Source organism: Engraulis encrasicolus, chromosome 1, assembly GCF_034702125.1.
Source record: "Engraulis encrasicolus isolate BLACKSEA-1 chromosome 1, IST_EnEncr_1.0, whole genome shotgun sequence".
Taxonomy (NCBI): Eukaryota; Metazoa; Chordata; class Actinopteri; order Clupeiformes; family Engraulidae; genus Engraulis; species Engraulis encrasicolus.
In genome coordinates, this window is record NC_085857.1 from 6,009,209 (window position 1) to 6,034,407 (window position 25,199).

Genomic DNA, 25,199 nt, shown 5'->3' on the forward strand with positions numbered 1-25,199 from the left:
CAAAACTTATCATCACTGTAAAATACTGAAAAACATAAAACTGTTGGACTGGGATAACTACATTAAATATAATGATTCAATATTATTATATAAAATTCTCCATGGCCTGGCCCCTCCTCCTCTACAAATATTTATTACAAAAAGTATAAATAGGGCTACCAGAGCCAGTTCCAGGGGTGATTGCTCTGTTCCTTTTAGAAAGAGCGCTTTTAGTCAGGCTGTTTTCTCCTACAGAGTCTCTCACACCTGGAACACAATTCCCACTCAAATTAAAGCACTGCCAACAGTACACTCATTCAGCAAACAGTTAAAACAGTGGTTATTAGATTCTCAATGCTGTCAACATAATTAGGCTACTACTGGCAGCTGCTCTTCTAACTTATTTGGGTATTTTATCTTGTAACTGTATTTTGTATTATTTATTTTTTAAACTGTTTGACATATCTTTGGCTATAATTTTACAACTGTGTACTATAACTGTGTATTTTTAGTTTTGTTTTAACCTTGTTTTTTTTTAAGGAACATCAAACCTGTCAAGGGACAAAAGATGGAAATTAGCCTCATGGCTATAATCTTGTGTATTTAGCATTTTTTAAATGCTGGTAATATATGCTGTCCCTTTTTAAATAAATAAACCTGAAACCTGAAACCTGAAAATAAAACAGCTACACTCCTGTAGGCAATGGGACCATTAGGTCAGTGCAGTATGACTATTTTGGTTAATGACACACTGAGAACGAATTGGACTTTTATTTTGATACCGCTTTCTGCGAGTTTTGCGCTTATGAATCAGTTGCTTCCTATCATGAAACTGCCGGTGTCCTGTCTATATGAGCGACCCGTCGAGATGTGATTCTCTTCGCTACTGAGCATGCGCACGCATGCGCACACCCTCGCTGTGGTTTTCGCGGGTGATTGCCCATCGAATTGTGAGACCGCAAGTTACCATATAGGATCCCCTGAGACTGTCAACTTTAGTGACTCAAACTGTAGCCTATGTCCTCCGAGGTTACCACCAGTCATCCATAGTCTAGTTAGCCTGTAGCCTGTCCACCGACTGTCATGGACTGAAAGTTACGATATATCCCCTGGGGGGAAAACGGGAAATTGCGTGGATCATCCAGCAGATCATTGGAAAATCTGCGAAATAGCGTGGCCTCGAACATTTGCAACTTTGTTGCCTAACCGTAATCGCTCACACACTCAGCCTCGAACATTGTAACATTGATCAGAAAAGACTATTTATGCAGAGGATGCGTTCTCATTGCAAAATGGAAAAAAATTGCCACCTCTAAAATGCTCCCTCCACCCTTTTCACTTAATAATTTGAATCGACTGCATTGTAAAATGCCTGAACATGGTAATAAGAAATGCACTGGTGGGGATGTTATGAAAATATGATTCCGGTCATTAAAAGACAGACATCTACCAAAACAAAGCCACAATAGGCTACGCTATCTGCTATCTGGGAATATCTAAACCACGCTGTTTTTAATCCCCATAGCACATGATTTCATGTGGCAATTTGCCTTGCGAGCCCACGTCGCATTGAAACCAAACCAACAGCAAATGACTGCATTAAACAACCCGTAGTCAGGCCCTGATCCCAAACACTTTCTCCAGTATTTGCGCAAACTCAACTCAGTCTCTTTCATATGGCACGTTTCTTAACTTGCTCAAACGAGAGGCTCACTGTGTTTTAGTTGTCAGCAGCCGCACGTTCTTATTAAACTCCGCACGAACGATTGCACACCCCTGTCCGTGAAATAAACAAAGTATGGGTTGTTAAAACAGTCCTACGTGGACCGATTGAAACGCCTTCCGCGGAAAACCAAGGTCGCTCATTTAGATGAGGCATCGCAAATCGATAGAACACCACTATCGAATAGGGCGACCGGTCGCTCATCTCGACGAGGCAACACATCTCGACAGAACACCGGCCGTGAGAAGCATAGAAGTAAAATCAGAAGTCAAATTCAATTTTAAGTGAACAAGTGATAGGGTTATGTTATGTTAAAATGTGAAAGTTAAGGTAACAAATAATTTTAAAAGATAGGTTTTTTTTTGAAGTGTATGCAAAAGAATGTTTCACAAAGCTCCTGTGAAGCTGAGCCTTTTAAAACAGTCAAATTTTATTTTTGTTATAGTGTTTAACATCAATATTAACTAGGCAACAGCACAAAGTCCCCTTCCGTCCATCAGAGTTTAACTGGCTACATATAATTAGGCCTACAGTTGATTGCAGTTAAGGACAGCGCAGTGAATCTGATGGATATGTTCAATTATCTCGCATTTTGCCGTCCGGAATCCCCATTCAATGCCACGTGGATATAGCCTACACTACTGTAACGTAAGTCATAGTCTACTTTGTTCTGCTAATCTGTCATTGTTTGTAAATTCATGTTCATTTAATTTAAAATGGTCAGCATAAAGGCTGGGAACAGTCACTTGCGCTAACGTGGAGAGAGAGGGGGGAGAGGGTGACGCTGCTGACCGACCTGCACTTGCTTGTAGGCTACTGTAGCCTATCCAGCTGGCGCATGCTGTTACATTATGCCTTTCAGTTGGCTGATAGAAATCAGTCTTTCCACACTCAATATCCTACGCAGTCTTTGTGTTTTATGCTTGTAAAAGTAGTAGGATTTTAATAGCGTCGTCCGCCGGTGGTCACTCTATTTTTTATTTTTTTTTGAAACCGTGGGCACCGTGCGGTTGCCCACTACCCCGTTCCGTGACATGCAAACCGTACGGTCTCGGTTTGCAACGCAAACCGTACCATGCCTAATCCAAATACACACACACACATGCACACACGACATGCATGCACACACACAAACACCAACACACACCCACACACACACACACACACACACACACACACACACACACACACACACACACACACACACACACACACACACACACACACACACAAATATATCATGGCGACATGTTAGACAATAACGCTTTTGAATCTTCAATCAGAATTACACCAAACTCCCTACTCAGTGCAAGCATATACTCATGCACAGTAAATGAAAACATCCACATGAAGGAACAAACAAAAACCCCTTGCATGTACAAAACACACACATGTACACACCCACGCACAGCACACCCTTCTCAGAAACAGATGGAGGTAGAGATACCAGAATCTGTCAGAGGCAGCGTGAGGGTGCCTGAGTACCAACCAGAAGGGGACGGAGCAAGCAGAAGGTACTGTAGGTGCCCAACGCGTTCCGCCTGCCTGATCCGTTCCCTTATGACTTTCACGTTTTAAATGTTTATTTTGCAGCCGCCAGAACATTAACACAAAGAGATATGTTATATATTTATTAGAGATGTACAGGATCCAAGATCCGGTTCCAGATCCGGCAGGATAATAGGGTTTTTCTGACTATCCGGATCCGGCAGGATCTTGAGCAATGGATCCGGTATCTGGCAGTTACCTAAAAATCAGGATCTGGGGCATCTCTACTTTTTACGTAGCCTAGGCTTTTCAGTTAGTCTTTCACAACCCCTATCGCTGCATGGAGGGAAAGCAAACTTAAAGTGATACTGTCCCATTTTTGGAAATAAGCTTATTTTACACCTCCCCTTGAGTTAAATAATAAGATTTTACCGTTCTCCTGTACTTTCAATCGTTCTCTGGGTATGGCAGTGCAAATTTTACCTCCAAGCTAGCAGTTAACTGGCGGCTGGCGGCTAACTGGTCTCATAGGACTAGAGATGTCCGATATTGGCTTTTGTGCCGATATCCGATATGCCGATATTGTCCAACTCTCAATTTTCGATTCCGATATCGGCCGATACCGATGTCGATATATGTGGGTTATTTTTCCTCAAAACAAATTTTAGGTAACATTACACATCTCCTGTTGTGGAACAAAATATGCTTAATTTTATTGTAATGCCCCACTAGATGCATTCTCGGATGCAACAAAGCTTTCCAAATATTAACATTGTCTGTGCAAAATAGAAAAATAATTAAGGGGAAAAGTGTACAGTAATTCAAGCATTATTATATTGGTTTTGATAGATCAAAAATCCGATACCGATATTGACCGATATTACATTTTATGCTATTATCGGGCCGATAATATCTGTGGGCCGATATTATCGGACATCTCTACATAGGACTCAATGTTAACTGCTAGCTTGGAGGTTAAATTTTGCACTGCCATAAGCAAGAACGGTTGAAAGTATATAACTCAAGGGGAGGTGTAAAATAAGCTTATTTCCAAAAATGGGACAGTATCACTTTAATGGTCACTTTTACTGGTTGTACAGAGTATATTTAACATCTACTATCCACATTGGCTCCAGATGAAAACAGTTAATTTATAAGGCTGGCTCAAAATAGTGTTGAATAACAACACTGCAGGATATTTATTTACCGTGCTGTCAGAGGCAGCAGGAGAGTGCATGAACACAAGACAGGGAGAGGAGAGGGGGGTGACAGAGGAGCGGTAGAGGAGTGGAAGAGGGGGATGACGGGAGGAGCGGGAGAGGAGTGGGATAGGGGGATGACAGGGAGAGGGGGATGATGACAGGGGAGGAGCGGGAGAGGGGTGGAAGAGGGTGGTGGTGGTGCTGCTGCTGCTGGTGTATGGAAGCGTATGGATGAGTCATCAGCTTATTTGTCACTGTGAGGATGAGGTCTATTTGGTGGCTGTCACTGCAGAGCAGAGCGGAGCGGAGACAAGCAAACTGGGCTGGGCGGGGGGAGAAATAGGGCCCGGGCACTTTTGGCTAAGGGGCCACTCATAACTGACTCACCGGTGGGCCCCTATTTTCAGAAATGTTAACTTTTTTTTTTTAATTACATTTCTGAAAATAGGGGCCCACGAGAGTGCGGGCCCACCGGTGAGTCAGTTATGAGCCCAGCCCTGCACGAGCACAGTTAAGCCAAGCCAGGGGAGTAGGAGGGGACCACTGCCACTGCCACTGCACCCTGATAGAGCTCTCAGGGAGTGAGTGGAGCAGGACTGCCACTCACAAACAGATGGCATGCCACCACACTGTGCTGCCCTGTGTGTGTGTGTGTGTGTGTGTGTGTGTGTGTGTGTGTGTGTGTGTGTGTGTGTGTGTGTGTGTGTGTGTGTGTGTGTGTGTGTGTGTGTGTGTGTGTGTGTGTGTGAACTGCTGCAGTGCGTGCTATATGTTTACTGCCATGTGTAATAATGTTTATTTGTATTTGTTTATTTTTCTATTTGTGTATTTATGTAAGTCGAAGACAGACACCTTAATTTCCCTCGGTATTAATACAATTACTTGACTCTACTTACAGTACATCTCCACTGGCCAGGACTGGTTATCTGACAGACACACACACACACAGGGTATTTCCCAATGGGCCTCAATGGAGGGAGCGCATACGCAAATGCACAAGTGGTCTTTCTAGATGCGTCCTAGCATCTCTATAAGAGGGAATGCTCATCCTGTCTGTCTGTCTGTCTGTCTGTCTGTCTGTCTGTCTGTCTGTCTGTCTGTCTGTCTGTCTGTCTGTCTGTCTGTCTGTCTGTCTGTCTGTCAGCAGCATAAAAACTAAAACTCAAAAACTAATCCACAGAATTCGACGAAACTTTGTGGGTTTGTTGATAATGACCCAAGGAACAAGTGATTAAATTCTGGTGGTAATCCGGATCACGAACCGGAACCAGGAGCTTTTTAAAGATTCTGTCAGCAGGATAACTCAAAAACTAATCAACGGAATTCGACGAAAATTTGTGGAGCTGTTAGTAATGACCCAATGAACAAGTGATTAAATTCTGTTGGTGATCTGGATCACGAACCGGAACCAGGGGCCTCATTTATCAAGCGTTCTTAGGCACAGATCTGTGCGTAAAGCGTGCGTGCGATCATTCCTGAGCAAAGTGTGGGATTTATGAACATGTACTTGAACGTAGAAATGTGCCTAAATCTACGCACACCTCAGACCATGCGTGCAAGTGGAAGAAACACGAAATTGCAAACAAGGTACCGTGCAAGGTACAGTTTACTTTGAATGACAATGGAGTATGACAGCGTGCTATTTTACAGTGTTTTCGTCCATGTGTGTCTCCTTCTTTTACTTATTTTGAAACACTGTCCTCCTCCTGTCGAAAGCACCTCCACTTCTGCTGCGGAAATGTTTCTATCTCCGCACTTCCCACCAGCGCTTCGACTGGCGCGTGTGTCCGCGTGTGTTCATGTGTGTCCAAACAGGGTGGCGCCTTCGAATTAACATGGCATTTGAATATATGTTAATACCATATATGGTTACTTGGAGGCGTTTCGGGATGCAAAGTACCCCGAATGCGCGCGTGCACAGTGATTTGGAAGGTGTGGGATTTATCGCGCAGACGTGTGCGTATAGGAGCAGCTAACGCACGTTTGATAAATCCCGATATTTCTGTACTTGCGAACATTCTAAATTTCACTTGTAAGACACAATTTAGAAGACATTCTACGAACTGATGATAAATGAGGCCTCAGGACTTATCAAAAGATTCTTCACCATCTAGATGCCTCCTAGTGGCCAGAAATTGAATTGCGGGAACACCACAAAAAAAAGGCAGAAAGTCTTAAGGTCAGATTAGACTTCAGCAACTGCGAGCGTGAAAAGTCGCGTGGGAGTGGCCACGAACCAATTTTGTATTCATGCATCTGCGAGCTCTGCGAGGTCCGAGGTCTCGTTGCCAGCCACATTTGAAATTGCGCGATTAGGCTACTTTCACTACATTGTAAGCACTGCGGTCATTATTAAGCAATGTTGCTTTCTATCCCGGTTAGTTTTCACACAAATTGCAAAGGCAATGCAGTGGTATAATTATTTGACATACCCAGTCTGTTTTCACGAGCAGAAAATGCAAGCATGTAAAGACAGTTGATTCTGCCGATGTGTGTTTACATTCGGTGGAGGAACGGTAGTAAAACCGCAGGCATTGTGCCACGAGTGTTCAACTGATTCATTGTTTGTTACTTAGCTTAGCTTCGTGTATTTACACACATTTACACACAAGGCATTAATAAAGTTTTTAACAGAATACAGCTCTGCTCTCGCAAACTACTGGCATTGCGCTGCCACAAGAACAGAACAAGGAAGTAGCGAGACGACCAATCATAGTGCCTTTTTGTCTGCGTACTCCGCGTCCGTCCGACGGATAGTTAGAATTTTTTCGAGGCGCTAGACGACGGGCGCAGAGCCTCTGAGAGGGGGGCGTGGACTCGCATAGACAGAAAACGGACGGACGCAGATTCTATGCGAGCAAAGCATAAATCTAGCTTTAGGGTGCAACATAGTCAAATGTATCGAGCAGCTTCCTTGGCGGAGGTCCGCGCTCTCTGAGTGCTTCTAGTTCATTTATAAATGTATTCATTTAATAAAACATGCCAGGCTCAAACCCTGCAGGCCTCTGATGGAATTAAACCCGTCAATGGGGAGCCGGGGAGTGGATTAGGGAGTGCGGCTTTGTGTCAGACAGCAGGACATGCTGGTTGGCTCAAAATCTACGTTGCAGTAACCTTTTCAGCAACACCTGCTTTTTGTCCCATCTGGTTGTGGTTGTTTCAGGATGGACGATATCCAACTGTGTCAAGACATCATGAACCTGAAGCAAGAGTTGAGGAAGATCGTGACAGTGCCAGGTAAGCTTGGCAGGTCTACATGCATTACAATACATCACGTTACATGACATTACATTATGTTACATTACATTGCATTACATTATGTTACCTTACATTACATTACATTACATTACATTCTGTTACCTTACATTACATTGCATTACATTACATTCTGTTATATTACATTACATTACATTACATTGCATTGCATTACTTTACCCTTAGCTGATGCTTTTATCCAAAGTACAGTAACTTGCTGTTCTTTTGAGTACAGGGTATTGGGTTGCTGTTCTTTTTAGTACAGGGTATTGGGTTGCTGTTCTTTTGAGTACAGGGTATTGGGTTGCTGTTCTTTTTAGTACAGGGTATTGGGTCGCAGTCCCTGAAGAAGTGTTGGGGTTAGGTGCCTAACTTTGAACCTAAATAAATACTACATCAGGGACAGTTTGGCATCTTAAATTTGGCCAAAATTGTGCTGTTTGGCCCCCAGTAATAAAAGCTACAAGTACAAACCACTGCTGTAAGCGAGCTTATAGAGATGCATCCCCCGGGGCTAGTCTGGTTAAAACATTAATGTGGTCAACTGTCCCCGCCATAAACATCATGCCCGTTAGAGACTCTGGGAATCAAATGAACGACTCCCATTGGACGGATCTGCACACCCTCGCCACCGCCCCCTAATAGTATATCAAGGTGGGCCAATCCAATTGCCGGCTGACACCAGCTCCTTCTATACACGCGCACACACACACACCTTTCTTCTGCACACTTTTTTTTTTGCACTGGCCATTCATAACATTACGTGTGACACGAGAATGTCTCTACGTATATGATGAAAAAACATCCATGTATCTTGCATCTTGTTATCTTATTAGGGGACCAGTGGTGTAGTCTACGTAGAACGCGGGTATACGGAGTATACCCACTTCTAAATTTCAGGGGTTTCAGTATACCCACTTAAAATTGATTGATCCATTGTTTTGAATAGCACAAATATATACAGTATACCCACTTCAAAAAAAATCTCAAATATACAGTATGCCCACCATAAAAAAGTAGACTACACCACTGTAGGGGACCAACAATACAACACTTCAAAATTAAAGACTGAAGCTATTTCTTGAGCTATCCTGGAGCTATCCTCATGTCAACATCCTTCCATATACAGCAGCAGCAGCACATACAGTAGGCCTAGTCTGCCGTGCAAAACAAGAACGCAGTAACTCAAAATGGTCGATTTTTTTTTTATATCGGAAATGGGTTTTAGACTACCTCATTTGTCTTGTGTCAAAAAATGGTGGTCCAACACCGTCCCGTTTTGGAGAAAACTCATTTTGAAAGTGCAAAAATGACCAAAAAAAAGTTACTGCTTGTTGTATTAACAGGTTATGTCGTACAAAACAAAAACGCAGTAAGTCGGCGAGTTACTGCTGCACGTTCCAATGGGACTGGTTTGGGAGTAGACAGTAATACTAGCCAAGAACGCAGTAACTCCTGCAGTAACTCCATTTTGTGGCAGTAATACCAGCCAAGAACGCAGTAACTCTGTTTTTTGTGGCAAAAAGACACATAAATGTTATTTTTTTGGGTTTTTTTGTGTGCATTAAATTTCTATCCTAAACAAGCATTACCAGGAAGTGTCACCACCAATTTACCGACAACACAGTTGTCGCGCCATATGGAAAACTTTGAAGCCTTTTTTCTCAGTTTGCCGTTTTCAGAGTTGCTGCGTTCTTAGATTGTAGGGCAGTAGTGTGGTTGGAATGTATTCATATCCCTACTCTGTAAAACCCCAATGAATGAACTCTTACTGTATATTTCTGAAGATGTTATAGCTTAGGGTGATTCATGAGGACTTTTACAATGTGGGACCATAAATAATAGCTCCATTTGAAGGGTGTGTGTGTTTGTGTGTGTGTATGTGTGTGTGCATGTGCGCGTGCGTGCGTGCGTGATGTGTGTGTGTGGTGTGTGTGTGTGTGCGTGCGTGCGTGTGCGTGTGTGTGTGTGTGCGCGTGTGTGTGTACCAATATCTCTGCTGATCTAACCCCCTTCTCTGCTCTATGTGTCCCTGTCTGTGTGTGTGTGTGTGTGTGTGTGTGTGTGTGTGTGTGTGTGTGTGTGTGTGTGTGTGTGTGTGTGTGTGTGTGTCTGTGTGTGTGTGTGTGTGTGTGTGTGTGTGTGTGTGTGTGTGTGTGTGTGTGTGTGTGTGTGTGTGTGTGTGTGTGTGTGTGTGTGTGTCCCTGTGGTCCCGTAACGTCAGAGGAGGATAAGAGCAAGAAGCAGCGGCAGAGAGAGGAGGAGCTCCTCCAGAAGATCAACAACCTGGTGCAGAAGAGGGACTTCCTGGTGGACGATGCGGAGGTGGAGAGATTACGGTGAGTGAGGAAGGACTCTCCCAGCAGTACAGGCGCGAATAGACCAGGCGCGATGCGATTCAAGCGACAGAGTGCAGCAGCAAGCGATACGAGCGGTTGAAGAGACTAGAGTATGTCCGTACAGGCAGAGGGCAAAGCATTCAAGCATTCCCATTGGCTGTGGTCACTGACCTCTATACAGTCATTGGCTGTCGCGGCTTGTCGCCGAACCGCGTCATAGAAAGTTGAAAGGATTTCAACTTCAAACTGTCGCGCTCGTCGCGCAAATCGCTCTAGTCTCCAGAATCGCTTTTGTCGCGCGACTCAATACAAAGTCAATTGCTTCCGTCGCTTGCCTCGCTCTTGTCGCGGTAGGTGTATTTGTGCGGGTACAGGCGCATGGGTGGGTGGCATCGTTGAAGTAAAGAATGAATATCCACACCACAACACTGTTAATGCTCCCCGATTTTTTAAGGAGCATTAACAGTATTGCGGAGATTCATCTTTTACTTCAGTTCTTTTCTTTTGTGTCCAGCACCTGTGCCACTGTGATGTGCTCGCGACCTCTGCGTTCTTGGGTGGCATTGTTGCCAGATGGGGTGGTTTCCCGCCCAGTTGGGCTGTTCAGGATGTGGGCAGCTGTGACGTAATGGTTAGGGAGGTGGTCTTAAGATCAGTGCTTTGAACCGTTATTTTTTTCCAAACGTTCCGTTCCGAACAGAAACGGAATTATAACGTTTCCGGTTATGAGTTCCACCAATAAATTGACGTTCCCGAACCGGTTAGAACAAAAAAATATTGTTCCCGGAACGGTTAATTTCGTTCCTGTCAGATGATTACTCCCCATAGTTAACCAGAAAGACGGAAGTGCAATGAGTCAGCCTACATTCCAAACTGTTTATTCAAGTGGATGAAAGGAATATCCTCCAGAATTTTGTCATTCAGGGACGACCTAAGCGTAGAAGCAGAGAATAAACCACAATGATGAAAATCGCTCCACGCTGACTTGGGTCACGGGGAGCACTATGATGGACATCGTGAGTTTGTGCATATTTGAAGCGGCCATGGATGCCCAATAACGTTGAACATTCTCGGTGTGTTTTACACGCGCTTCTCTGCAATGTCTTACAATGATGCAATGGAAACTCTGCCCTTTTGTATGACAGTGGTTTCTCTTATTTCAGATGTGGAGTGGAGATTTTGTAATCCACAGCTCTCTCTCCATTCAGTCAGAGAATGTCTGATGTCACACTCACCTCAGCCGTCATGGTAACGTGCGCAGGAAAATAATTACTTTTTTTTGTTTGAGGAACGGTATTAAACGGTATTAACCGGTTACCATTATTTTTAAATAAGTGTTCCCGTTCCAGAACATAAAAAATAATAACGTTTCCGGTTTCGTTTCTGTTCCCTGTAAAATACAAAAAGTTCCCGGTTTTCGTTTTCGTTCCTTGAACCGGTTCAAAGCCCTGCTTAAGATCATATGGTTGGTTTGTAGTGTCTTTAGTGTCTATAGTGTCTTCCTGGTGGACGCCGCCGAGGTGGAGAGATTACGGTGAGCGAAGGACTCATTGTTGCCAGATGGGGTGTGGTTTCCTCCCACCCAATAGGGCCGTTCAGGGACCTATGCAATACTACGAAGCTGGTTCAGGAGTAAACCAGGATAAGTTAAGAGGTAAATCATCTAATAGAAGAGCCTGGAGTCCTCATTTTCTAAAGTATAAGGCCCTCCATGTGGGCAGCCGTGGCCTAAAGGTTAGAGAGGTGATCAGAGGTTTGCAGGTTTATAGTGATAGTGTCTATAGTATAGAAGAGGGACTTCTATAATGTCTGTAGTGACTTCCTGGTGGACGATGCAGAGGTGGAGAGATTACGGTGAGCGGAGGAAGGACTCTCCCAGCAGGCGGATGGGTGGGTGGGTGGCATTGTTGCCAGATGGGGTGGCTTTCCCGCCCAGTTGGGCTGTTCAGGATGAGTAAAAAAAATGAATCGGATGGGTTTTTCCGTAGATGTAGGACCATAGAGATAAATAGAATTTATTTCAGATTATTTATTACCTGCTGGAGGTTTTTGACCATGTTTTGGCCTGGAGTGGACCCAGGTCAAAAAAATGTGTACTTAAGTGTACTTTAAATATATTTAATTTTCTGAAAGTATATTTTAAGTACACTCTATTTATCAAGTACAGTACTTAAGTATGGTATTTTTAAAATCATTTGTATTATTAAAGTTATGTACTTAAATATAGTTTTATAAAATATACTGTTAGTGTATTGTATTTTAAATGTATTTTAAGTATATTTGTATTTTAAAAGTAATGTGCTAAGTGTAGTATTGTAAAATATACTATTAGTGTATTATACTTTAAGTGTATTTTAAGTATCTTTGTATTTTAAAAGTTATATACTTAAGTGTAGTATTATAAAATACACTATTAGTGTATTGTATTTAAATGTATTGTAAGTACATTTGTTTTTTAAAAGTAATGTGCTAAAGTGTAGTATTGTCAAATATACTATTAGTATATTGTATTTTAAGTCTATTTTAAGTACATTTGTATTTTAAAAGTAATGTGCTAAAGTGTAGCATTATACAGTATACTGTTAGTGTATTATATTTTAAGTGTATTTTAAGTATCTTTGTATTTTAAAAGTCATGTACTTAAGTGTAGTATTATGAAATACACTATTAGTGTATTGTATTTAAATGTATTTTAAGTACATTTGTATTTTAAAAGTAATGGGCTAAAGTGTAGCATTATAAAGTATACTATTAGTGTATTATATTTTAAGTGTATTTTCAGTATCTTTGTATTTTAAAAGTTATGTACTTAAGTGTAGTATTATAAAATACACTATTAGTGTATTGTATTTAAATGTATTGTAAGTACATTTGTATTTTTAAAGTAATGTACTTAAGTGTGGTATTGTTAATTATACTAGTAGTATATTCAATTTTAAGTCTATTTTAAGTACATTTGTATTTTAAAAGTAATGTGTTAACGTGTAGTATTATAAAATACACTATTAGTGTATTGTATTTAAATGAATTGTAAATACATTTGTATTTTTAAAGTAATGTGCTAAAGTGTGCTATTGTTAAATATACTATTAGTATATTCTATTTAAATGTATTTTAAGTACATTTGTATTTTAAAAGTAATGTGCTAAAGTGTAGCATTATAAAGTATACTATTAGTGTATTATATTTTAAGTGTATTTTAAGTATCTTTGTATTTTAAAAGTTATGTACTTAAGTGTAGTATTATAAATTCACTATTAGTGTATTGTATTTAAATGTATTGTAAGTACATTTGTATTTTTAAAGTAATGTGCTTAAGTGTGGTACTGTTAAATATACTATTAGTATATTCAATTTTAAGTCTATTTTTAGTACATTTGTATTTTAAAAGTAATGTGTTAAAGTGTAGTATTATAAAATACACTATTAGTGTATTGTATTTAAATGTATTGTATTTGAAAACATACTATTAGTGTAGTATATTTTAAGTGTATTTTAAGTGTATTTGTATTTTATTTTATTATATTAGAAAGAATATTTGAAACGTACTTTAAGTTAAGTATGATTTTGTACACCTGTACAAAGTTTGATTTTAGTACCAAAAAGTCAACTTAAAATGTGTTAAAGCTCTACTTAATTATATTTCAAGTGTATTTAAGTATACTATAAGTTGTCCCAAAATAACACAACTTAAGTATGTACTTCTGCAGCATGCTATAAAGTGCTTTCTCATGACCTTGAAATAGATTTGTAGCATACTTCAAATAGTTACACTTAACCACATGTTTAAGTACACATTAAACATCTTTTAAAGTGAATTAGTAAGTATATTTAAAATGTACTTACAGTTAAGTATGATTTTAGTATATTAAGTACACTTCTGCAAAGATTGATTTTAGTACCAAAAAGTCAGCTTAAAATGTGTTAAAGCTCTACTTAATCATACTTCAAGTGTATTTAAGTATACTATAAGTTGTCCCAAAATAACATTCTTTAAATACACACTTTTGAAGTATATTTTAAATACAAAAATACATACTTATTAAGTATATTAAGTACACTTTTTTCACCTGGGTACTTTTTTTTAACCATCATTTTAGTGTATTTTAACCTAGGCTTATTTATTCATTATGCTTTGTAACATTAAATAACCTTCCACCTTCCATTTTGTTAATGTATTTTCATGGTAAAAACACCATATTGAAGAGCACAAACAGATCTTAAAAAGGCATGTAAGGCCTTACCTATTAAACTTTTAAGCACAATACTGAAGTCTGTACTTAAGTTGTGTTATTAGTGTATTAAGTGCACTTTAAGTGTACTTTTTGGTGCACAAATTAAACATGTAAAAGTGTCTTTAATTCGATAAAAGCATACCACCACCAATGATTTCTAAGTATTATTATGAAGTATATAAAAGTATACTTAAAGTGTACTGCTCAAGACTATTACTTCAAGAACGTAATTGTGCCTGTTGTAGAACAGGTAGTTGTGGTCTAGTGGTTAGAGTGCAGGTCTGTGGTTCAGTGAATTGTGGGTTCAAATCCTGGTTGAGGCAGTGGTTGTTGTCTGAAGTGAAGGTGAAAGGAAGGTTCATGTGAATGGCTGATGATTGTGAACAAGACAATGTACAATGGAAATGAGTAATTAGAAATTACATTTATGTTTTTTTCATATACTTTTGAAATATATTTAAAGTGTACTTAAAATAAATATATTTGAAATGTGCTTAAAGTAAAATCTACTTGTAGTATACTTAAAATACATTTAGAGTCAATACACTTAAAATGTACTTAAAGCGATTTTTGTGAATATATTTGAAATGTACTTAAAGTAAAGTATGCTTTAGTACATTAAGTGCACTTGTACAAAGTTTGATTTTAGTACAAAAAAGTAAACTTAAAATGTGTTTAAGCTCTACTTAATCATACTTCAAGTGTATTTAAGTGCACTATAAGTTGTCCCAAAATAACACAACTTAAGTATATACTTCTGCAGCATGCTAAAAAGTACTTTCTTGTGACATTGAAATAGATTTCTAATGTACTTAAAATGCACTTATCTGCATGCTAAAGTACACATTAAACACATTTTAAAGTTATTTGGTTAGTATACTTACAATGTACTTAAAGTAAAGTATATTTTTAGTATATTAAGTACACTTGTACAAAGTTTGATTTTAGTACAAAAAAGTCAACTTAAAATGTGATTAAGCTCTACTTAATTATATTTCAAGTGTTTTTAAGTATACTATAAGTTGTCCCAAAATAACACAACTTAAGTATGTACTTCTGCAGTATACTATAAAGTACTTTCTCATGACATTGAAATAGATTTCTAATGTACTTAAAATGCACTTATCCGCATGCTAAAGTTCACATTAAACACATTTTAAAGTGACTTGGTTAGTATACGTATTATGTACTTAAAGTTAAATATATTTTTAGTATATTAAGTACACTTATACAAAGTTTAATTTTAGTACAAAAAAGTCAACTTAAAATGTGTTTAAGCTCTACTTAATTATATTTCAAGTACATTTAAGTATACTATAAGTTGTCCCAAAATAACATTCTTTAAATACACACTTTTGAAGTACACTTTAAATACAATAAAACGTACTTATTAAGTATATATTAAGTACACTTTTTTTTTACTTGGGTGGAAATCATCATTTAGTCACATCTGGCAACCCTGGGGTGAGTTTCTCAAAAGAGAAGTTGTTAGCCTGTTAGCAACTTCGGTAGTTGCCAACAAAGTAGCTAATGTAGTAAGCAACTTTGGGTTTGAGAAATTCACCCCTGGTGGGTGACAGGAATGGAGGGAGGGGAGCAAGGGCTCATCATGAAATCCGTGTAATATAATATAATAGTCGTCCCACTGAGAAATCTTCACCAATGTTGACGTTTATTGTTTATAGCGAGATGTAGCCAGTAACTGTGAGTATAGCAGAGGAGGGATTACTGTTCTCCTTGGGGGCGGAGAGGTGGATGGAGGGAGAGAGGGAGGGAGGAAGAGAGGGAGGGATGGAGGGAGGGAGAGAGGGGTGTGGGTGTGATTTGTTATCTGTCCATAATTCTTCAGAGGCAACACCTTCACAGTGTGTGATGAATGTCAGGAATTCATCCAGAAAAAAAAACAACCTTAATCTTACCCTGCCCATCTGAGGATTACACTTATTTTCTCCCCTGAATACAGTATCTACGTAGGCCTGCATCATAACATATGTTCTATAGTGCTGCTCTGACATACTTGCATGCAATGATATTTTCTCACCTAAGCTATTGCATTACTAGCTGGACCATGGTGGGATCCACTACTCTCAAACCAGTGGAGAGTTTATTTAAAAAAGCACTTAAAATTTTAGATAAAAAACCTCTTTCATACCACCATTGTAACATTTTAGATAAGTACAACCTATTGAGTTTTGACAATTTCTGTAAATTCTCCTATAGCTGTCTTCTTTATAAGACTTTGCATGGCCTGGCGCCACCTTGTTTACAGGATTTTATAAAATATCGTCAAACACGAGTAACTCGAGCAGTGGTCAATAAAGATGTAGAGATTCCTTTCAGGAAAACCTCTTTCAGTCAAAATGCATTATCCAGTAAAGGCGGCATATTATGGAACTCTATTCCTCTGCATATAAGGGAATGTCCCTCTTTAGCCACCTTTAAGATGGAGTATAAAAAGTGGCTTCGAGCCCAACAAACATGTTCACACTGATGGTCTGAGCCACTACACAGTGTACACGCACACACGCACACACACACTCACATAACACATGGCCCTATTTTTTGGGACCTTTTTCTTTTCTCTTTTCCTTTTATTTACATGCATGCCTTTTGCTTCTGTAGTGGGTTTTATTTCTTTTGTTACTAACAGTTTGTTTTATTTTAAAGTCTATTGCTTGTAAACATGTAGCCTGCCTATTGGACACCAGATGGAAATTAGCCCTTGGGATACAATCTGGCATGTTTACATATATGTACATGTATGTATATGTTCATTAATGTGCAATGTCCTGAACAAATAAAGTAAAGTAAAAGTAAAAAAAAAAAGTAAAAAAGTAAAAGTTCTTTCATACACCCGTTGAACATAGAATGAAACAAGAAGAACCCAGTCCTATAACAATATCCTACACACAGCTTTGGTGGTGGGATGGCAGTTAGGCAGTAGTGAGTAAAGGCTATCAGCCAATATGCTGATTAACCTGTAAGAGTGTGGGTTTTTGAGCATTCTATGAAAAGAATGCGTTCTATAACGATGTGAGATTGTGAAATTCCAAATTGTATTGTATGACGCCCAGAATTCTATAGAACTTTCACTGTCCGAACATTCCCGTCACACCGACGATACACATAAAGGTTGAATGATATTGCAGTCAGAATTTCTACCCCATAGGCCAGTGTTTCCCAACCAGGGGTACGTGTACCACTAGGGGTACGCGAGCACACCTCAGGGGGTACGCGGAAAAATGTGATAATGACAATTGAATAGAGTAGTCTACTGGGATAAAGGAATATATATAGAGAGCATGGGATAGGGGGTACTCAAGGTACAACAAAAAAGCTAAGGGGGTACGCGAGTCAAAAAAGGTTGGGAAACACTGCCATAGGCTACCTCACTATCAGCATGAGTGGCCACATTTGAAAAATGTATTTGTGTGTATACTATATTAACCTTTATTGGGACAGGACGGTGAAGATAGAGACAGGGAATGAGGAGGGGAGAGAGACGGGGTAGGATTTGGGGTATGATCCAGGCTGGACTCCAACTTGTGCCTCTATGGGCATGCAAGTGTCTTACGCCTGGGACATATGGAGGCGAACCGAGCAAAGGAAAGGAACAGCGGAATTCGCTGTTTCATTCTGCGAGCTCAACCGTTAACAGTTCGTTGCGGCGAATCAAATCGATGAACATTTGTTTGCAGAGCTGATGGCGAAATTGCATATATTTGCAAAATATTAAACTTGGCCAAATATTTTTCGCTTCGCCCAGTGTGCTTGCTGTTGCCTCTCGTCGCTTGTCTCATAGGAATGAATGTCAAATTGCACTTCGCTTCGCAAATTCGCGTGTATATGTCCCCAGCGTTCCCATGCAGTGCCACAGCACCTCTACCTCAACCACATTGAAGCAACTATATGTACTGCGCTCCTGTCTGTAGAGTCTAGAGCAGGGGTGTCAAACTCATTTTGGTCCGGGGGCCGCATATAACCCATGTGGACCTCAAGCGGGCCGCATTAGTAACATCATCGCAAAAAAACGTAAAGCAGAGGATTAGTGTTCAGTACTATCACGTTTTAAATGTGTTGAATATGTAGAAAGCAATGCAATACTGAAAATCCTATGCAACATATCCTTGACTTCATTCATTCATTGCCAACTGTCAATGAATTAAATATGGGACCGTTCCGTTTTGCACGGGTCTGGGGGTTTCCCCCAGAAAATTTTGTATTTCTTAGATGTAATTTCTTGCATTTTCACGCATTCTAACGTCCCGTTTCCAGTTTCAGCTTAATAGGAACCAATACAAATCCAATTATATTTATTATTTAATTACAACCAATACCAATACAATACGAATAAGAAGTATTAACATTTTATCTCTATATATGAGGTCTATAATATATGATCTTTATCAAATGCCTGTTACAGTACAAATTCACCATTTATAATAGAAGTGTGATGTGCACTTTACTACATATATACAGTATAACAGAGGGACCATTGGGTTAATGTCATGCAGGTCTCGATTTTGTCCCGATTGGCGTAATTGCGCATTTCGGTTATTTCATTGAGAAAAAAAAAGTTAAAAAAATAAAAAAATATATATTTTTTTATTTTTTTTTACATCCGGGCCGGATGGAACCCTCTGGCGGGCCGTATGTTTGACACCCCTGGTCTAGAGCAAAGTGAAGTATTTGCCAAGTTTAATCTTATGTAAATATTTGCAAATATATGCAATTTTGCCTGCGGTGGTCTATCAACTCGGCAAACTCATCGATTTGATTCACCGCAATGAACTGTTAACTGTTGAGCTGGCAGAATGGAACAGCGAATTTCACTCAGTTGGCTTCCATATGGCTCCCATATCTGGGCAGTCATAGGTGAGCGGTTAGGGCGTCAGACTTGCATCCCAGAGGTTGCCGGTTCGACTCCCGACCCGCCAGGTTGGTGGGGGGAGTAATCAACCAGTGCTCTCCCCCATCCTCCTCCATGACTGAGGTACCCTGAGCATGGTACCGTCCCACCGCACTGCTCCCCATGGGGCGCCACTGAGGGCTGCCCCCTTGCACGGGTGAGGCATAAATGCAATTTCGTTGTGTGCAGTGTGCAGTGTTCACTTGTGTGCTGTGGAGTGCTGTGTCACAATGACAATGGGAGTTGGAGTTTCCCAATGGGCTTTCACTTTCTTTCATATGTCCCCAGCGTAGGCGCTTGAATGCCCATAGGGACCCAAGTTCAAGTCCAGCCTGGGTCATGTGTAGACTAACAACTTCCCCCCCAGAGGGATCAAAGATGAGGGTATGAACGAACCCCGACAGAACCCCCATCAGTCTTCATGTTGTGTTTATTGACTATCTGGAAAACAGTCCCTTTAGTGGGGGAGTCAAAGGTTTGCAGGCCGTGGGGGAGCGAGAGAGAGGGAGAGAAAACTCCTGTTAGAGCAGTGCTTCTCAAACATTTTCAGAACGAGGACCACTTTGTCCCCCAAAAAATGTTCAAAGACCACCTGTCAACTGAATTGATAGTTGACGAGTGCTAGATGGACACTGCTAATTTCGATGCAGATCATCTAACTTTTTATTCACATTATAAGCCTGTCTTCTTGTGGTGAAAATAAGACTTCAGCTACGTTTAGCTTTGTAATAATGTTACGAATATAGCATACTGCTAGGTTGTCTTGGAAAAGTAGAAATCCCCTAGCGGACCACCTGATCTCTGTCGCGGACCACCAGTGGTCCCCGGACCACACTTTGAGAATCACTGTGTTAGAGCGATTAACTAGTCCAGGGGTGGGGAACCTATGTCTCAAGTGCCATTTTATCCGGCCCCTGATATGCATGTTATGCATCTTCACATGAAATATGACATATTTTGTTTAGGAATCTTAGAAATTACAGTCACATTACAATTAAGTTATATTCAGGGGACCTAGAGAAGGTGTTTTTTTAAGGTGAGTGCCTTTTAATATAGGTCTAAAGTGCAGGGTGAAATCCTGGGTTGTGTTCATAGAGTGGCCCTTGGAGGACTTTTACAGCCCTTGGAGGAATTTGCAGTGGCCCCTCGAATGAGAAAGGTTCCCCACCCCCGAACTATACTAGTCTGTTCTTGTCAGGTGGTAAGGATGTTGTGTTATGCGGGTAATGGCATGGTGGTTGTAGTGGTTGTGATGATGAAGCCAATTGGAGCCAATTTTGGTCCCCTGTGGGAAATTATTTCTCTGCATTTATCCCATTTGAACTAGTGAATCACATTGAAGTACGCACACTAGTCCGTAGCAGTGGGCTGCCTGCTGAGCGGCGCCCGGGGAGCAATGTCGGGGTTAGGTGCCATGCTCAAGGGCACTCCAGCCGTGGTTCGGTTGGGTGCTGAACCGGGAACCCTTGGGTTGCCAACCCAGTGCTCTAACCACTGAGCCACAACTGTGATGAGCTGCTGGTGATGGGTCTATAGTATGTCTGGGTCTTGGCCAGAAGGTTGTAGCCTCACTTTTCACCACCCACGGCCAGGGGCCTAGAGGTACGGATGCTGTGTTTTGGGGGGGGGGGTGGAATAGTGGGTGGTTGTAGTGCTGGTGGTTGTGGACTTGGCCAGACTGTGTAGTCTGTAGTATTCTCCACCCACACTCAGCGCCTGAGGCCCTATGAGTCATCCTGTTCAAAGACGCATTAAACATTTAATGCAACAGATTCAATTCAACAGAAACAAGGTGCACTGAACAGCCTGCAGAACACGGCGCCTACTAAACACTAGCAAACGTGCCCGGAAAAGCCTATGAAATGTTTTGTTGTGGTCAAATAGTTTTGGTGGAATATGACCTCTGTTTCATTTTCTGTCCTCCTCTCCTCTCTCTGTCCTCCTCTCCTCTCTCTGTCCTCCTCTCCTTTCTCTGTCCTCCTCTCCTCTCTCTGTCTTCCTCTCCTCTCTCTGTCCTCTCCTCCTCTCTGTCCTCTCCTCCTCTCTCTGTCCTCCCATCATTTCTCTGTCCTCCTCTCCTCTCTATGCCCCCCCTCTCTCTCTGTCCTCCCCTCCTCTCTCTGTCCTCCTCTCCTCTCTCTGTCCTCCTCTCCTCTCTCTGCCCCCCTCTCTCTCTGTCCTCCCCTCCTCTCTCTGTCCTCCTCTCCTCTCTCTGTCCTCCTCTCTCTGTCCTCCTCTCTCTGTCCTCCTCTCTCTCTGTCCTCTCCTCCTCTCTCTGTCCTCCCATCATTTCTCTGTCCTCCTCTCCTCTCTCTGTCCTCCTCTCCTCTCTCTGTCTTCCTCTCCTCTCTCTGTCCTCCCATCATTTCTCTGTCCTCCTCTCCTTTCTCTGTCCTCCTCTCCTCTCTCTGTCCTCCTCTCCTCTCTCTGTCCTCCTCTCCTCTCTCTGTCCTCCCCTCCTCTCTCTGTCCTCCTCTCCTCTCTCTGTCCTCCTCTCCTCTCTCTGTCCTCCTCTCCTTTCTTTGTCCTCCTCTCCTCTCTCTGTCCTCCTCTCTCTGTCCTCCTCTCCTCTCTCTGTCCTTCTCTCCTCTCTCTGTCATCCCCTCCTCTCTCTGTCCTCCTCTCTCTGTCCTCCCCTCCTCTCTCTGTCCTCCCCTCCTCTCTCTGTTTTCCTCCTCTCTCTTCTCTGTCCTCCTCTCTCTGTCCTCCCCTCCTCTCTCTGTCCTCCCCTCCTCTCTCTGTCCTCCTCTCCTCTCTCTCCTCCACAGGGAGCAAGAGGAGGATAAGGAGATGGCCGACTATCTCAGGCTGAAGCTCACACCACAGGAGCGGCTCGCCAGCGTGGCAGAGGGTGAGTACCACTGCCGCTGTCTTGCTTTAAGACAAGTTAAAAGAGGGAGCATGTCGCTAAGCTAGTGAAGCTACTGTAGCAGTGATCCATTGACTTTCACTAGCTTAGCGACATACTCCCTCTTTTAACTTGTCTTTACCACCTTTATAAACCCCAGCCAACAATTTTAACTGTATTAAAGGAATAGGTCGGTATTTTGCAATTGGAGCCTTAATTCAGGTGTATCTTACACTTTCCTACATACCTGTGGCATTTTTTTTCGATTTGAAGCTTTCTGTGAGATATTAGGTTTTTCGAGTTCCACAGACCGCCATACAACGGGAGTCAACGGGGCACTGACAAAAAACCCGTCGCAGACGCATAATCAATATTTTCTCAACATGTCCATTGTGATTCAACTCCCTTACCCCAAAATAGTGGCATACCCCTTTACCTTTTTTTTGTCACCGGCCACTGTGGCTAGAGTTTTCCTGAATCACTTTTAGCCCTTTAGACTTTCTGCCAGGGTGTTGTTGTCGTTTTTTTTTCTTCTGCTTTAGAATATTCTTGCATTTTAAATACAAAAAAATGATGCAACTACTTTGGTTTGTCACACCAAAGAATAGGTTACCTGCCAAAGTGGCTAATGAGACTGAATTTGTTACTAGCCACAGCCAATTTTTTACCAGCATTTGGCTGGTTGGCAGGTGCCAACGTGGCTCAGGATGAGCACCACTGCAGCCAGTACTGTGCTCATGTGCCAGGTTTTTTCCCTTTTTTTGGGCCTTTTATTGATAGGACAATGTGAGAATGTGAAGGGAAAAGAGAGAGGGGAAGGATCAGGGTTTATTTGCAAAACGGTGTATCTCCATTTCTTGACTTTTGCATTTTATTATTGTAAATGACTGTTCAGGGGGCCTATCACCTATGTGTGAATTCTTACCATTCAAATATTTTGAGAACATACTTTTTCAACCTATATAAAATGCATTTTGCAATGCAATTTAATGGAATGCCCATTACAAAAATGTCAATTTCCCAACATTCTACAAAATGGAGATACACCGTTTTGCAAATAAAGCCTTCAAATGTCCTTGCTCCTGAATCGAACCCGGCTCTCTGGAACGATGCCACCCTGGCGTGTGCTACTGCAAAAGCGCCATTAACCCCTTAAGCACCAATGCACTCTTGCTCACAACACAACCTGCAGTGAATGATTTCAGATTCAGCTCATGTTTTGATGAAAGAAATCTCAACCAATAAAACAAAGGAGATACGCACTCCGCGCTTCTAAATTAACAATCCGGTGCAACCAGAGCAGGTCTAAATTATAAGTACAAAGGAAAAAGAATCTGGTGCCACACGGATGTCTATTTTCTGTCATTTATTTTCTCAATGCAGTAAGACTAACGTTTCGACATGCGTCTTCATCAGAGTCCTCCACCAAACCTCAACCAATGTTTCCTTGCCTCTTGTTTTTGACTCCCTCAGGTCCTCCCAAACCACAGACAACGGTGCTGGAGCGCCCACCCAACAAGCCAGACGCTGTGAAAAACAGCGTTGCCATCATCAAGGACTGCTGTGGGGCCACCCAGTGTACTATCATGTAACAAAGGCATTATATATGTATTACGATCCTTATGTCTAACTGTTTAACTCAACACTGTAGATTCTCTTTCACTTAAGACATGTAAAAGTTTCGTCTTTTCCCTGACATGTTTCGACGGTATCACATGTCAGGGAAAAGACAAAACTTTTACATGTCTTAAGTGAAAGAGAATCTAAAGTGTTGTAACAAAGGCATTATCTCCACCACCACCACCACCCCAAACCAACCACATCCACCATGTCTAACCTCCCTCCCTCCCTCCCTCCTGTGTCTCTCCCACGTAGCCCTCGCCTCACACCACCCCCTGCTCCTTTGAGAAACCTGGGTGTCCATCAGAACTCTCCTGCCAGAAGTGAAATTAATGAATCGAAAAAGTGCACATCCGCCCTCTGGTGGACAGAAACACACATGCACTACAGACGTACAAGCAAACGAGTGCACCCACAAACTCGGCCAATCACACGATCTCCTTGGCAGAGATAATAATAATACATTTGATTTTCAAATCAAGATCAAGATTACTTAACAATGGGTGGAGGCCTATGTGTATGTACAGTCCCAAGAAAAAGTTTGTACACCCTTTGAAATTTCTTACTTTTCAGTCAAAATAGATCATAAAACATGGTCTGATCTTCCTGGAAATCTCAAGAAGGAACAATCAGAGTCTGCTTTAACTAATTCCACACAAACAATTACATGTTTTCATATTTTTATTGGCCATAAGGCTATAACATTCACAGGAGAGCAAGGCATAAGTAAGTACACCCTTGCATTAAATAGGTTTTAACCCTCAGTTAGTTGCAATATCCTCAACCAGACTTGTCCTGTAGTTGCAGATCAGATTAACAAAGCAATCTGGATGTATCTTGTCTCCCTCTTCTTTAGAGAACTGCCTCTCGTCATCAAGGTTTCTGGGATGTCTGGAGTGCATAGCTTTATTGACTTCATGCCATATAATCTCAATTGTTTTTTTGTCAGGGCTTTGTCTGGGCTATTCCAGAATGTGTACTTCATTGTTATGAAGCCATTCTAATGTCGATTTGCTTCTTAAGTATGGGTTGTTGTCACATTTCAGCACCCATCCTCTTGTGTGCTTCAACTGTGTGACAGACTTCCTCACATTTTTTCTGTAAAATATCACAATAAACTTGAGTTCATTGCTCCACTGATAGTAGCAAACTTTCAAGGGCCTGAGGCAGCAAGGTAGCCGCATATAATGATGCTCCCGCCACCATACTCAGATGTGGAGATGTAACCAAGAAAAGCTAAAAATGGGGTTCATTCTGCCAATCTAAAATTATTGGGGTTTCTGTCCAAAAAAATATTGCTGCACCTTTGAGGTTTGCGAAAAAGCATTTATATGCTTCATAAAATTACTGCTAAATATTCTGTAGACCAACGTTGAAACCAAAGTTGAATTTTTCAGGGGAACACATAGTATCATGTTTGGAGGAGAACTGGAGAACCACACCTTCACCAAAACATCATCTCCACTTTTCAGTATGGTGGCGGCAGCATCATTATATGCGGCTACCTTGGTGCCTCAGGCCCTTGTCAGTTAGCTATTATCAGTGGAACAATGAACTCAGAAGTTTATTGAGATATTTTACAGAAAGAATGTGAGGTAGTC

The 25,199-nt window shown here is 41.2% G+C and overlaps 1 protein-coding gene across 1 annotated transcript in view; it reads left to right on the plus strand.

Annotated features, from left to right (window-relative positions):
• The window catches only part of bmerb1 (bMERB domain containing 1), a 31,455-nt gene extending 7,885 nt beyond the window's left edge, over positions 1–23,570 (plus strand). The window contains exons 3-6 of the mRNA XM_063195920.1: positions 7,556–7,629; positions 9,872–9,986; positions 21,899–21,981; positions 23,452–23,570. Of these exons, the coding sequence (XP_063051990.1) occupies positions 7,556–7,629; positions 9,872–9,986; positions 21,899–21,981; positions 23,452–23,570 (391 nt within the window). The remainder of the gene's footprint in view (positions 1–7,555; positions 7,630–9,871; positions 9,987–21,898; positions 21,982–23,451) is intronic.
• The last annotated feature ends 1,629 nt before the right edge of the window (positions 23,571–25,199 follow it).